Source organism: Mustela erminea, chromosome 20 (assembly GCF_009829155.1).
Source record: "Mustela erminea isolate mMusErm1 chromosome 20, mMusErm1.Pri, whole genome shotgun sequence".
Lineage (NCBI taxonomy): Eukaryota > Metazoa > Chordata > Mammalia > Carnivora > Mustelidae > Mustela > Mustela erminea.
The window spans coordinates 4,436,801-4,453,113 of NC_045633.1; the positions used below are offsets into that span (position 1 = coordinate 4,436,801).

A 16,313-nucleotide genomic window follows, 5' to 3' on the forward strand; every position below is an offset into this window, starting at 1 on the left:
GTATCCTCTACCAAATAAAAGTAAATCTAGAACAAAATGTACAGAAATATAAATTAGATTAAGGTGGTGGTTTGTTTTTTAATATTAATTTTGAGTTTCTACTGTGAGTTGTGTGACCATTGAAAAAACCAACACATTTGGTTAATAGTTATTTATCAACATTTCATACTCCATTAAGCTCTGCCCCAGGGTATGATATATATTATACATTCTCTTGTACTCTACAAAATTGGTTTAATTTCCCGGCACATCAGGGGCTTTTCCCAAGTTAAAAGCAGCAAAAAATGCACAAAGGAAAGATATTTCTGTAATTTTGCTTTCTTGCTTCTTTCTAAAGCAATTTTGCCCCCCCATCCCCTCCACCCAGGGGATATTTGTCAATGTCTGGAAACATTTTTGATGGTAACAGCTAAGGGGGTCTTACTGGCATCTTGAGTAGAGGCCAGGGATAATGACAAAACCTCCCACAAATGCAAAGGACAACTCCCCACAACAAAGACTTATGAGGCCCAAAGTGGCAATAGGCCCTGTTGAGAAACTCTGCTCTAAAAAATAGGATAACACTCCTTATGCCAAATACCACGGGATTTAACTTCTAATTCAATGCCTTATAATTATATCAGGTTTGTGTAAGTTTTAAAAAGTGAATAGCATAACATGGCTTACTTTCACTTGATATTTTCATTTAGAACTTGTATGGTAGAGGTAAGCCATAATCCCTTGGATCCTTATTAATGTTAAAGCTCAGTTTATCCTTAAAGACCTTAAGACAGAGATATTAGTTCATGAGTCTCAGTTTCTCCCTATCTCTCTATGAAACTCTTTAATGTTTATGTTTCTGGCTCTGTTTTGTTTCTATCTGTACATCTCCCTTAATTTTAAAATTTAGATCAAGTTGACTTTGACTAAAAAAGTCTTCTCCGTTCTTATTAAGAAATGTATAACAAGTTGATGACCTTGTTTGAGGTCAAACAGACCTCCTGAGACTGTTCTTTTCTGAATAGTAGGGTCCGCAGGCAGTTGTAGAGACAGTGCTGCTAAATTAATTGATGAGGAATTTTAAGGGACTCTTTACTCACAGATAACAATTACTTACTCAGATAGAATTCATTCTTTAAGGAATAAAATAAAGTCAAAGTGGCAGGATTTAGTTTCTGGATTTAGTTAACATTTGGGAAGGCATATGCTCTGAATACCAAAAATATAAAATGTAATTTAATAATAACACTACTCTAGTATGAGTCAAAGAAAGCCTTAAAATCCTTATGTGAGCCTTTGGTTCTTGGAACCCAATAAACAGAAAGAACTATGGTTATCTTGTTTTTCAATTCCTTTCAACAGATACATAAGTATATGTAGCTACTTCCAAATGTAACGTGTTTACCCTTTATTTTTTAGTTAAATAATATAAAAGTTCTAAAAATAATATGTGCATATAATTCATAATACAAAGCCTAAGAAAGGATTGCCACTGGAAAAGTAAGTCTCGTGTGGCTTCATCACCTTGCCATTTAGTACCTCTTTGCTGGAAGCAACCATTGTTACCAGTTTCTGGGATTTCCTACCAGAGGTGTCCTATGCATAGAAACATATATGTATATGTGTGAATGTTCTATGAATATATATTCTATTTATACTGTTCTGTACCTTGGTTTTTTAGCTGAGCAATATACTCATAGCTAATGTCATCTAAGTAAGCATAGGGCTACGTTACTCTTCTCAGCTTCCTTAAATACATTGTTTTTGTTACCAGAGCTAGTCCACTAGGACTAGTCCACTAGGACTAGGGTGGCAGTTCTGAGAGGCATCTAGCGCCCCCTGATATTTCCATTCAACCTTTGAAAATGTACTTTATTTCTATTGTATATATTTCCATTCCTCTTAAACTGTAGTTTTGGTAAAAATATCAGGGTAACATTTTCTAACAGGTTTACACAGTGGGGAACTCTCTCAGAGGAGAGCCACACGTGATGCAGCCAGCCTGTGGGGGCAAGGGTAACAAAGATGTGTCTTTTTCTTCAAGTCTGACCCTTATCCTTAACTCTGCCACTGTAATTTACATTGCCATCTCCCAGTAAACTCAGTATCTGAGTCTCACCATCCAGAAATCTCCGCCATGGAAGATAAGAAGTGATGTCTTTATAGTCTTATATAGGACCCAAAATTTAATTGTCAAAAGTTGATAGATATTATCAGCATTAATAATATTTTAAGATCTAGGGAGCCTGGGTGGCTTAGTGGGTTAAGCCTCTGCTTTTGGCTCAGGTTATGATCTTAGAGTCCTGGGATCGAGCCCCACATTGGACTCTCTGCTCAGCATGGAGTCTGCTTCCCCCTGTCCCTCTGCCTGCCTCTCTGCCTACTTGTGATCTCTCTCTCTCTGTCAAATAAATAAATAAAATCTTAAAAAAAAAAAATTTGTGGGGCACCTGGGTGGCTCAGTGGGTTAAAGCCTCTGCCTTCGGCTTGGGTCATGATCTCGGGGTCCTGGGATTGAGCCCCACGTCGGGCTCCTTGCTCAGCAGGGAGCCTGCTTCTCCCTCTCTCTCTCTGTCTGCCTCTGCCTACTTGTGATTTCTCTGTTAAATAAATAAATAAATCTTTTAAAAATAATAATATTTTAAGATCTAAAGTAACCTCACAGGTCCCAAGAGCTTAAAAGAAAACTCATCCACTTATACTAAATCTTCCCAAAAGTATAGAGAACCTAACTCTTTGGATTAAAAACCAAAATTAGATCAAATAGAAGTTTACTGCTTCCTTAGTATTTGATTAAACTTTTCATAACTAATTGGTAAAGTATTTAACTCTTGTAAAATATTAAACTCTACCTTTTTTTTTTTTTTTTTTTTTTTAGGATTTTATTTATTTATTTGAAAGACAGACGTCACAAGTAGGCAAGAGAGGCAGGCAGAGAGAGAGAGGAGGAAGCAGGCTCTCCACGGAGCAGAGAGACTGATGTGGGGCTTGATCCCAGGACCCTGGGATCATGACCTGAGCCGAAAGCAGAGGCTTTAACTCACTGAGCCACCCAGGTGCCCCTCTACTTTAAATATAATCATTCAATGATTACTCCATTATGAAGGATAGATTTTTATTTTAGAGCAGAAAGTAGAAAAAGATAGGAGTGAAGTTGGCACATAAACAGGATAAACAATTTTTTTTTTTAAGATTTTATTTATTTATCAGAGAGAGAGAGGGGGAGAGAGCGAGCACAGGCAGACAGAATGGCAGGCAGAGGCAGAGGGAGAAGCAGGCTCCCTGCTGAGCAAGGAGCCCGATGCGGGACTCGATCCCAGGACGCTGGGATCACGACCTGAGCCGAAGGCAGCTGCTTAACCAACTGAGCCACCCAGGCGTCCCAGGATAAACAATTTTAATATCTGCATATCTCTAAGCACTTCTAGATTATATGTGTTTCTTGAGATTATATGAGTCAACATTAACAAATTGTTTTTAAAGCAATAACTTTATCCCATTGTTTTTCGGTTAGATTGTGTATAGCTACTTGGATTACGGTTTCATTTTATTTACCAAACCATATTAAAGCATAAGAACTGTTAGAAATTGGTGATATGTAACACTGATAAGTGGGCCTTGACAGCACTAATAGTCTTGCTGGTGACGGTACAGCAGAAAGGCCAAAAGATCTAATACTTCATATGTGAATTTTTCATTTGTTCCTTTGCACCTGAAAGAGTACAAATTCACTTATGTAACATTATTTGATGTGGTTGTTGGCCCAAAATGAAGTAGGCTGTCTGTATAATATAAAATAATCCATCTTGGTGGTGCAAAGCTAACAAGAATGCTGATGTGTTCTATTAACCAGTAGTAATTAAGAAAATGTTACTTTTTAATACCTTGGATATTACCCTAGAGGTATTTCTTCCAGGAAAAGATTCCTAATTGGCTGTTTAAGGTCTCTTCTGTTAAATTTGTTGATTGATTAACACAAAAATAATTTAGGACAACTGTCAGCTGCTCTATTTATCCAGGACTTAGTCTGTATTCCTGGGGATATGTTTAACTTGGAGGAAGTTTCTCATTCAGTTAATAATGGAAAGCTTCACCCCTTCACATGCAGTGAGTATAGTAACCTGTCTTCATATTACGCTGAAGAAATGTTTCTGCCTCCATAGAAATTTGAAGGACTATGAACATTTGACCAATGTACTTTCAAAAAGCATGAAACATTCTCTTGGGAAAGCTAGCCTATCAACAGGTAATTTGTGTACAGTTGGAAGAGTATTTCTTTGGTAGCCCTGGGCCACAAGCTGTTTGCTTAAACAGGGGGCCATGGAATTCTGCCCAGATGCTAGGTTTTCTAGATACCTTTCTAGAAAAATTTTAGCAAATAATATATTTCATTGTGTTTGCATACAAAATGCAAAGAAGCCCCCCCCCAGCCCCATTTTAACCTGTGTACTCAGAAAACCCGAGAGAGATTTTTTTTTTTTCTAACATTGTCCATAATGAGAGAGAACCACTCTTGACAGTTGACTAATCATCTCAGAAGTCTGAGGTTCTTTCCACTAAGTAATAAATAAGAGTAAGATAAATAGTACTATATTTGTACCTTATCTCCAATTCCTTCTAATATCAACTGAGAGGAACAGAGAATTGGCAGAGTAATAACTGATAATATGCAACATTTATTCAGAACTTACTATCAACCTGGCACAGTGCCAGGGACTTGACATTGTCTTTATCCTTCTAGTATTTACCCCATTTTTAGAAGGGAACCAGAAGCCTAAGATTGCACAGCTAATAAGTAGTGGAACCAGAACACAGCCCCTCTCTAATTCTAGCTCGAGCCCTTAGTCACTATTTTAAGGGGTCAAGTATAGTTTATGCACAACCTGAAATTAATACATTTCTGCTAAATATACAGGAATTCAATTTTTTAATTAAAATTTAAAAAAAGAATTGTTTATATAAACACTTACTTAGTAAGTTTGGAGACCTTTCTTAATGCTGATACTCAAAATCATCCTAACACATATTAAAGGCTAGCACAGCTTTTCCTATATATAATTGTTAGGCTTTGGGGATATTGCGTGATCTGTAGAAGATGTAAAATCTTTTGACAAGTGGTCAATGTTTTAACAGGTTTGGCCATGTTATCAGTCCACAACCCTTGTTATCAATCCACAAACTTGCTTTGTGCCAGATTTTCATTGTTTTCTTAATCACCAAACCATGTTACTAATGTTGTGTTTTGGTTTGTTTTACAGTGATCCTTTTCTGTATGGCTGCCCTAATATTTCCGATAGGATTTTACATCAATGAAGTCGGAGGTCAACCTTATAAATTACCCAACAACACAGTAGTTGGGTCATCATATGTACTTTTTGTCTTATCAATTTTCTTTACAATAGTAGGACTTCTATTTGCTGGCAAAGTTTGTTTACCAGGCTGATGAATGTCTAAACTGCTCAACTCTTCTATTATTTTTTATTTTATTTTATTTTTTTATTTTTGGAGGGGGGAGGACAAAGGCGAGGCATCTGAGTAGTCCTCTCATAGGAAGATGCTAGGATGAAACTGATGCTGAGAAGGAAAAAAAAAAAACGCTTTGATTTGTTCTCACTATGCACTTTGGATTTAAAAACAAAACAAACAAACAAAAAACAAAAAAACAATAAGGAGAGCCTTTTCCATAACCAAATACAGACAATATTGACTAAATCTCCTGAGCATATTCAGGCAGTCAGGTCTGCACTGTGATAGCAACCTAGTGAAGGAGAATGCTTTATACTAAAAAGCATGTGGCCCTTTGTGACTCTGTTGTTCTGTTTTTAACGTCTAATGATTGATGAAAAAAAAGTCTAAGTATTTATGAATCATGGTGGACCAGAGGGTTACAAGAGAAGTTCATGTGGGGCTGGCCTCACCTCCTAAGAAATTAGTGTTCACAGCTTCCTTGTAATGGTATGAGCCTTTGGCACCAGAATGATTTGCTGTTGCATTACTACACCAAGAAGCCAATAGATCAAAACTTGTTTGCTAAAATGTATGTAAAAATCCTGAAATTCCCTATTCTCTGTGTACAAAACAAAACAAAAAAAATCAAACACTAAGAGACATGTTGTTGGGGTGGGTGGGTGGGGGAAATATTCCTTATATTTATATAAATATATATATAATATATATATTTTGCTGATGCAGTATACAGTGTGTATATATGTGTGTGTGTGTGTGTGTGTATGTGTGTGTAAATTTATATACACACACATACAAACAGTTCCTGGAAGAGAACTCTGAATGCTTTGCTAGCAAAACACTGTGGTGTGCAAACCTAGAACTCAATAGAAAAAAAAAGCCATTTATCTGAAGGCTGCATAGTGGAGAGAGTCTTCAGTTTACCTCATTCTTTGTAGCAGCCCTTGATTTTAACAGGTTTTGTAATAGGTACAAATAATCCCATACCTTTCTAGGTCCAATTTTAAGTTAAGCTAAAATTCTTTGTAGGATTAATTTATTTGTATATGATAGTAGAAGGTAAGATCATGTAAAACCTTATAATTTGGGGGATCTGACACTATTTAAATTATTGGCAACTGTCATCTGTTGTACAGGGGTTCTCTTTTTCTACCGGCTCTGTCTGTTACATCAGTAATGCATTTTCTATGTTCAAGCACACAACTTTACATAAACACAAAGTTCACTAGTAAGATCAATTTATAATACTTTGGCTGTCTACAACACTAACTGCACTCTGCTATAAAAACTAAATGTATGTTCTTTTCATGTAAGCATTATTAATATATCTCCTTTACCAAAAAACCTGAGCAATACAGTATTTTCTTTATATGCTATATGCCTTTGTTTGCTTAAAAGCTAACATTTTTGCATTTACTTTAAAGGGCTGTACTAAACCCACAGCTTTACGTTTTCTCCTAGAAGCAGCATTGCAGCTAAACCCCGAATCCACAAATAGTTTTAAAATACGGTATTTCTCTTCTCCACATTTCCATGCTTTCATATCAGTGCTTAGTTCTTTTTCCAGATGAACACTATAGATAATCTCCTGTTTGAAATGTGGGGCAGGAGGCTCTTTCTTGGCAATGGAGCTAAGTTTTTCTCCTTTCTAGTGAAACAGCAACCCAAATGTCCCTATTAGTAGAGCTCGAGTCCCATGTAGTCCATGCTTCACACAAACAGAAACGAATGCACTGTTGTTTTGAAAGCTCAATTATAAATTATAAAAGGGTTACTTCATAAATGGGGCTGCCTCCTCAGATATTCAGAGTATAAGATGGAGGAGCCTGCTGTGTTTCACACTGGCTTGTTTGATGTTCATATATCTTACTGTTAATTCAACAGTATTTTATTGTGAAAGAAAACCCCAGTGTTTCAGCTCACTCAGGAGTCAGGGTAAGAGGTGAACCACCACTGTCGTGCATTCCTTGAGTGTTCTGAGGGAAGGTCACACTTTTCCTTCCCAGGGTCAAAGAAACCTTTGGGAAATGACTGAAGGAGACTATTTTTCCCAAGTATTATGATGTCTCGTTAATTCTGAGAATACCACTGGATTCTGTGTTCCATGGACATTTGGGATTGCAGTTCCCATTGTGATTTGATTGGTTCTCAGTCGAATGGATCACTTTGAAGGAAGGTTGTGGTTATCACCATTATACCACTGAGATAAAGTGTTAGCAAAGTATGGCTCAGCTTAATTTATGATATGACCAAGAGCTTTTCTCTTCCAAAAGATGAATTTTATTGTAAATAGTTTCTCAAAATATTTTTAACTGGATCATGAGCATGGGGAGAGAAAGTTTCTCAGCTGCTAAGAATTTCCCCACTGTTTACTACTTTCACTTACAGTGGTATTGCATATAAGATGACAAAATTTAAGGTTTTATTTGTATCTATTACCCAAACCATCAAGTTGTCTTTAATTTCATCATGTCTTGGAGGTCCAGTGCATAAAGGGCTGATAGAGGAACACTCCCTCTAACCAGTCAGCACGCTACCCAGGATTGAGACCGTCCCATCAAGTAGTATCTGAAGTCAAATCTTTGTACTCTTCCAGACCAAACAGTGAAATGGATTCATTCATATAAAATTCTATAAATCCTGTAAGTGGAAAGATAGACAACTGTCAGCAGTTGCTTTTAAAAAGGTCACTATAATAAGTACTATATAGTACAGTATTAATTTATAGCAGGAAATCATATCTTGTAAACTGTATATAAAACACTGTTTTATGGTGCAATCATTTGTCAAACTTTTGTCTGTTACATTGTTTTTAGAGTGTGTGCATTCTTCTCATACCTAAGAACATCACTGTAAAATCTGCTGAAAACTATTTATAGGTTTTATTTGCACAAGACTTAAATTAGTTTGGAATTTTTGGAAGCTCCTATTGAACATGCCTAAACATCTGTAAACATGAAAAATCTTCAGTTCATTAAAAGCAAACATTTCAGTATGATTCTTTCCAAAGGTAATCCATGTTCTATGTTGTTAATGTGTGTATGTAATTTTTCTGACTCGTCTTCTTATCCTATTTTCTCTTCCATTTGTTTTGTTTTTGAAGGATGGCTCTTTTTTTTTTTTAAATGTTCTAAATGACCAAAACACTTCATTGATTTTTACCCTTTTGCCTAAAGCTTTGATATCCCTGCTTGATGTTCTGTGAATTCACTGTTTAATATCTTAAGTAAAATAATAGTCCTGGTGACATACAGTCTATTGATTTAGAGAAAAGGCCCTGAAAAAGTATTGGAAACTAACTTTAGATATACTTTTAGCTATTATTTTGCATCGTGGGCTTCATGGGAAGAACATGTTGCATTTATTTTGTCTTTATTAAAAGACTACTAGCCACAAGTTACTCCGATTGTAGTAACTGTTTTATCAACCCACTTTGATCTTCTTTTAAAAATTAAATTTACATTCACAGTTCAAAACAGTAAGCTGTCTTTCAGAACTAATTTTTGAAGGATAAAAATATATGAAGGAAAAACATGGCCTGTGTAGGTTGGATTCCCTACACAGGACTTACTAGTTGTATCACCTCAAGAGATTTTAGAGTTTGTGATCAAGGTCTGTATATTACCCCAAATTTTATTAAGAATTGTTTTCTAATTGGTTATAACATTTTTCACTTAATAGTTTCAAAACAAATTGTTAATACAAACTGTATAAAATGAACATAATTTTCTTCACTTGTATTTTTGTTATTGAGCAAGTTTATCAAAATAAATTGTCTACTAAAGAAACTAAAAAGGCTCCTATTGCTTTGAAATAAGCTTTGATTTTAAAAATTCATTTCAGAAGTTGATTTCTTACAGAGGTTTTACATATTCACGCAGTGGGACTGCTCTGCCCCGTGGTCTTACTCTGTTAGCCTTGGCAGGGGGAGATCTTGCTCTTCTTCCTACTCCCACCCCCAGCTCCCTCCTCGGGAAGAGATGCTGGTAATATTCCAGAATATGGATTAGGGCATGTTTACCAGTAAGAAGAGTCAATCAGCACTAAGAGCCCACACATATGTGGCTCTCTCTTCTGCGTCATGATTTTATGAACAGAGATCCACTGAGCCAAGGCCCTCAAAGCCAGCCGTCTCGCCTTTCTCCCTCGCACATCAACCTAGGACCGTTCGTCTTTGCTTCAGTCTTCTCTGTTTCTACTTCACTGCAGGCCAAAGGATTTGGCTTCCAAAATTTTAAAATTTGGGTTGAAGGAGAGGACAGAGGGCTCAAGTCTTTAGAGTCATACATGTGCTCCGTCACAGCCTTACTGTAGCTTTCTCGAGCGGTCTCAGGATTAGCCCAGCCGAATAATCACTAATAAAGCACTACATTTGCCCTTTGCTGCTGTTTCTTCTTTATAACGGCCCTTCCAGGAACCTCTTGGGGAGTTGGAAGATAAAGGCAAAGTAGGATTTGGATGTTCTTGAGTTCTGGATCATAAAGGCATCTTATTTTCTTAGGGTGCCAGTCACCCCCATTTGCCTGAGGCTGAGGGGTTTCCTGGGAAATGAGACTTTTGGTGTTCTAACTGGGAAAGTTCCAGGCAAAAGGGATGAGCTGATCACCTATCTTCACACTATCCAAATCTACCCTGGTGTATAACACAGATGAGAAGTATTTGAAGAATTCTATGAACATTACTGAAGAGGTCAGTTGGAAATTGTAATGGTAGACGTACACAACTTGTAAGAGAGTGGGAGAAAACACTTTTCCTTCTCTTTGGTAATACCTTACAAAAAAACAGACTAGCTTTAAAAACAACGTGAGGGTACCTGGCTGGCTCAGTTGGTGGAGCATACAATTCTTGATCTCGAGGTCATGAGTTCAAGCCCCACATTGGGGCCAAGAAAACCACAATAACATGAGTCCATAGACACCTCATTTGACTTAGTCTTCCGCTAACTCTGTTCTAACTACTGTATGAGGAGATTATAGGAAAAACACCAAGACTAGAAGACTCCTCTCCTGCAAAGTCAACTCTTCTGGGTCCCAGTTACCCAGCAACAAAATAAAAGTAGGTATTTATAAATGGTATCAAAGACAGAAAGCATAATGCTGTATTATTTTTTTAGAGTTTTGGTTCTTTTCCCAGGAGGAGAAAACAATGGGATGGTATTTTCAAGCATATTCAAGTTTTCTACAATTCAGCCTCAGTTCCACACGCAGACGGACGACCCAAGATTAAATTTCAAGAGGAGATTTTTCATGAGACTCAAGATTTTAGAGCTGGATGAAATACAAAAGAGCGCATCCAGTGTTTCCATTTTCCAGATGAAGAAATCAAGGCCTCAGAAGAGCAGACTGTCTTCCCCGAAGTCACACAATAGCAAAGCAGGCACCCCACACAGGAAGAAATGTCTGTGACAAAAAAGTCCTCGGACAGTTGACCTAGGACAGCTAGCTGTTTGTGTTCTATAGTATCTGAACCAGTCTAACTTCCGCTAATCTCCATCTGTCCCATCCCACTAATTTCTACCAAAATTACCTTAACCCAAAAGAAAGCATATCATTTCTTTGAGTTCCTGTCATTCCCATTCTACAGAATGAAGTGCAAACTTCTTCAGCCTTGCTTCCTGATCTGGCTTCAGTCCGTCTCTTCCGTCTTTCTACCATTGTATCTCTTCACCTTACACAGCCAAACTAGCTCGTCTCCATTCTTGCACTACACCTGCTCTTTGTCTTGGCTGTGACTGCACTACCTCCTCCTCCTCGCAGTTGTCCCTAGTCCTGCTCATATTTGAAACATAGCTCATTTTTTTGTGCTTTCTCTTTGGCTTCTACCTCTAATAGAACTTATTTGAGGTGAGTAGACTGCCTGGATTCAAATCTGTGTTCCAAAATACTAGCTGTGTGACCCTTGATAAATCTCTTAGCCAGCCTCTGTGAGCCTTGGTTTTTTTACCTGTAGAACGGGGTTAACAGTACCTATGTCATAGGGTTCTTGTTGGTTTAAATGAGAAAGCATGGAAAGTGCCTGGCTCATGGTAAGCATTCAACGTTAGTTGCTGCTGTTCTTAATAAACATCTCCCTATCACTAGATTATAAACTCTTGAATGTGAGGAATGTGGCTTTCTCATTTCCCTTAGAGACCTGGCACATTGCTTTACATGTGAATTGAATTATCATAATTAAATTTGGCCTGGGTTATAAAGGAAAACTGTGAAATTGTATTTGAGAGACCTAGCCATCTATGTGCCAGGACTGTTTCAGTGACAATCTTTCTGAAAGCAGAGGCTTTCCTAGATCAGCCCTTTCAAGTCAATGTGGTTATTTTATTGGTAGGTATTTGACTGTATAATATGCCAGTGTCATTGACCTCCTTAGGATTCAAGACTAGGACCTTTACTACTCAAGACCCTTTGTGGACTGAAGACCCTTTCCTACCGAGTTCATAGTGCTCCACTGTCGATACCAACCCAAAGAGGACCAGGATGATGCAAGCACCCTGTCGATCCTGAGAGAACTCTCTGGAGGCTTCTTCAAGCTTTCAGGTTCTCAGCTATCTTGAAGCCATATATTTGGTATGTTTTGCAATGACTCGGTTCTGCCAAGGTGGTTTTAATTATTTCTGCTAAAAGGAATGGATTCAAGGATTTGATCTCATTTTAGATGTAGTTATCCCCAACCGGCCATGTTATGGCCCTTTAGTAAATCCTGCCACTGTATTTGGTCACTATTAAATCAATCCCTATTATCTGTCAGAGCCAGTCAGTAAAATAAATGCTGAGTCCTCACTCTGGCACTCTTTTCTTGTTTAAATATTTAATTTGGTTGTCTTAGACAATTGACATGTTTTCTTAAATAAATTTAAAAAACAACTCATTCTTTTATATTGCTTTGTTCTCTGTGGCAAAATGCAAATGCAGTTGAAAAACCAATCAAAGAAAATCCTTTCCATTATGCATAATAAATTGCTCTAGAGGAAAAATAATCCACGTATCTAAGAAAGCTTTTAAGTACCTCATATCTTACTGATGTCGTTAGTGAGTAGTGGACTCCTACTGGGTGTCACCCCCACTTTACCTCATTTTTGCTGTTTTGGGGTCATCAGTAACTTTTTCTTGTCCCAAGTGCTGTTATGGAGAAGGAAGTTACCATAACCCTAAACTGGGGCAAAGGGATTTTTTTTGTTGTTTTTTTACGGTAACATGTCTGTAAAGTTAAAAAATAAGAGTATAGGAAATTAAAAGTCTCCCCCATCTACCTTTCAGAAATTACCACTATTAACAGTTTATTAGGTTTCTTGCAGATATTTTGCTGTGTTTACTATATATAGAGATGCATATACTCTCTCTGTCCTATATAGATAGATAGATAGATGCTTGGGGTGTGTGTGTGTGTGTGTGTGTATGATGGCTATGTCCTGTTCAGTTTTAACAAAAGCAAGATCATATTATACATGCCTCCCACCACTTTCTTTTTTACTTATGATGGGTATCTTTCTGTGTCCCTAAATATAAATCTGCATTTTTAGTGGCTGTATAGTATGTGTGTGTGTATGTGTGTCCTCCTCCCTTGTTGATTTCATTTAGGTAGTCTCCAAGTTCTTTGCTATTACAAATAATGCTGCTTGAACTTGGGCCTTAGATAACAGGAACTTCCCATATACCATGATAACATGACATTCTAACTGAAGTATATCAAGTACCCCATGAAAATCAGTACATGTATTTTTAAATATTGTGATTAAGAAATAGTGGCACTCGGGGCGCCTGGGTGGCTCAGTGGGTTAAGCCTCTGCCTTCAGCTCAGGTCATGATCTCAGGGTCCTGGGATCGAGCCCCGTGTAAGGCTCTCTGCTCAGCAGGGAGCCTGCTTCCTCCTCTCTATCTGCCTGCCTCTCTGCCTACTTGTGATCTCTGTCTGTCAAATAAATAAATAAAATCTTAAAAAAAAAATAGTGACACTCAATACGAGTTTGGAGAAGGAAACTAATATTAAATTCAGGTTCTGTGTATTTCCATATGCCATTTTAACCCTCCTCCTGAAGTGAAGTAGAAGTGGTATTTTGTAGACCAGAAAACCATGCATCAAAAGGGGAATGATTTACCCAAGGCTCAGTAACTAATAATGTTGAATCTGGGTTTCAAACCTAGGTTCTCTGACTTCAAAATCGAGAACCACTTCTGTCCTGGCTAGTGTGAAGGAAATAAAAATAGCTTGTCCCAGTTGCATGATTTCTTGGCTCAGACATGAGCAGCTGAATCTATGGTTTGCTGCTTCTGCATGTGGAATGCAAGCAACCATAAAAGGTAGTCCTGCTTAGAAACAACCTATAAATACTATATAATTTGTTGGGGAGAAAAGTATGTAAGTTATTAAGCTGTTTGTGTTGAGTCTTCTATCATTCTCTCACTGTCAAGCTTTCTGCAATCCTGCTAAGTGGTAACTTCACTGATTGGTGAACTAGATGATGTCACCCTTTTATTTTACTAGGACACTTTGGGGAATTGAGCACCCAGGGAAGTGTCCCCAAACAGGCTAGATCTTGTCCCCTCTGTAGCACTTAAAAAACCAATTAAGTAGATCCCTTCTACCCTATTAATAGGAAATCTACTGGTTATTGGGTTACCCTAGGATTGTGCAGAGGACCGTGGTTCAACTATTAGCCCCCTCCAGTCATTTGTCATCTGTCCACACTTGCTACTGCTGAGAGTTCTAATATTCAAGGCCGAATGGTGCAGGAGTTCTGTGTCCATCCCACGTTCGGGGCATGGTGAAGTTTGCTGAGCAGGGAAGACTTTCTCCCTGGACTAAGGACCCATTTCCTCTTAGGTCTTACCATCTCAAAGTGCTGCCACCAAACACTGAGCCAGCCCCTACCCCTTCTGATTTTCAGATACCCGATTTCTTGACCTCTGTCTCTTTTCTTCTTCCCTTTTGGCTTTCCTCAGATGCATATTTGCCCAGTACCCGTGTCCCCTTCTTTGGTTCAAACCGAAACAATCCAGCTTTTTTTCAAGGGGCTGATTGCATCCTCTGACTGCAAGACCAGACACAGAAGCCAGGTCTGGCCAATCAGAGCCACAGTGACTGTTTCAGAAATGAGTGGGTCACATGACCAAGCCAAGCCCGGGCCTTCCCTGGAGCTCCTTGGAAAAGAGGTGCTCTTCTTTTAGGGTTGCTGAGTTGGAGGGCGGGGGGTGCTGAGTGCTGCTGGTGTCCAAGTCTGCCAAGCACTCATGAAGAGCCTGCTTAAGAATAAGGTCATCACATGCAACATGGGGGCTTAAGGGGGTAGGAGAAGAATCAATGAAACAAGATGGGATTGGGGGGGAGACAAACCATAAGTGACTCTTAATCTCACAAAACAAACTGAGGGTTGCTGGAGGGAGGGGGGTTGGGAGAAGGGGGTGGGATTATGGACATTGGGGAGGGTATGTGCTATGGTGAGTGCTGTGAAGTGTGTAAACCTGGCGATTCACAGACCTGTACCCCTGGGGATAAAAATACATGTTTATAAAAAATTTAAAAAAAAAAAAAAAAAGAATAAGGCCACCACAGAAGAAAGGAGCTGGAAAAGGGAGACAGATTTCTATTAACATCGTATTAGCCTTTGGATCAAGCCATGTCCGAAACCAGAAAATCCTTTGATTTTTCTGTTGTTTGAGCAGATAAACTCCCTCTTTTCCTTAAGCCAGTTTGAGTTGGGTTTGTCTCTTTAACCTGAAAGAATCCTGATACACTCACGCTTCTCTTGACATTAAACACATCCTTCACCTCCCGTGCTTTGGCACGTCATGTTAATCTCTCAGTTAGCGTGGGATTTTATGAAAAAGAAAGAAATGTAGACTTCAGGCTACTCCTTTTTTTTTTTTTAAGATTTTATTTATTTATTTGACAGAGAGAGATCACAAGTAGGCAGAGAGGCAGGCAGGCAGAGAGAGAGGAAGGGAAACAGGCTCCCCCTGAGATCATGACTTGAGCTGAAGGCAGCGGCTTGACCCACTGAGCCACCCAGGTGCCCCAACTTCAGGCTACTTCTTAACCCAACAAAAAGCACCTGCTACTGGCTTGAAAGGGAGAAAATAAAGCAAGCGAAATACAAGTTAATATCTAAAAAAAAAAAAAAAAGTTGCACAACAATAATGTCTTAGTCTGTTTGAGCTGCTGCTATCACAGAATACCACAGTATAAGGTGGCTTCTGAAACACAAGGCTAATTAGGTGTTAACTAGAGTTACTGTAGTATCATTTTTGCAGTATATACATCTATTGAATTACAGTATACACATGAAACTAATCTAATGTTATGTGTCATATCTCAGTTACAAAAAAAAAAAAAAAAGAAAAGAAACCCAGGAGTTTTAAATGCTGAAGACAAAAATCATCAGTCACCCTTAATCTGCTTATTCCAGCGCAGGAGGATTATAAACTAAATATGGCACAACACTACAGTATCTATCAACAAGTTAAAAGAGCTTTGGAATTCATTTTCTCCCCAAATTTGAAAAAAACTAACAAGGTACTTAGGAACTTGCCTGTGACCTGAAGAAAAAACTTTGTTTTTAGGGTCTATAGTTTTGAAACTTTGTTTTTAGGGCCTATACTTTTGAAAATAAAGCCCCTAGATTCATACATTTTACTTTTTGTGTCTTTATCTTACAGAAATAAAAATCTCACAGTGCACAAAGATGTAAAACAGTGTTCATTGCAACATCGCTTTTAAAAAATTTATTTCTCACAGTTCTGGAGGCTGGAAATCCAAGATCAGGGTGCCAGCGTGGTCCGGTAAGGGTCCTCTTCTGAGTTGCAGACTTCTTGTATTCTCAGAGGGCAGAAGGAGCTAGGGGCTCTGTCCTCTTTTATGAGAGCACTAATCCCGTT

The 16,313-nt window shown here is 38.2% G+C and overlaps 2 protein-coding genes across 2 annotated transcripts in view; both read left to right on the plus strand.

Annotated features, from left to right (window-relative positions):
* MOSMO (modulator of smoothened) overlaps positions 1–6,092 on the plus strand; it is a 58,995-nt gene extending 52,903 nt beyond the window's left edge. Inside the window, exon 3 of the mRNA XM_032327105.1 lies at positions 5,238–6,092. Coding sequence (XP_032182996.1) covers positions 5,238–5,422 — 185 coding nt within the window. The 3' untranslated portion in view covers positions 5,423–6,092. The remainder of the gene's footprint in view (positions 1–5,237) is intronic.
* A 70-nt stretch (positions 6,093–6,162) lies between these two features.
* The window catches only part of VWA3A (von Willebrand factor A domain containing 3A), a 68,317-nt gene continuing 58,166 nt past the window's right edge, over positions 6,163–16,313 (plus strand). Inside the window, exons 1-3 of the mRNA XM_032327104.1 lie at positions 6,163–11,288; positions 11,812–12,008; positions 16,095–16,217. The gene's annotated coding sequence lies outside the window, so the exon portion shown is untranslated. The remainder of the gene's footprint in view (positions 11,289–11,811; positions 12,009–16,094; positions 16,218–16,313) is intronic.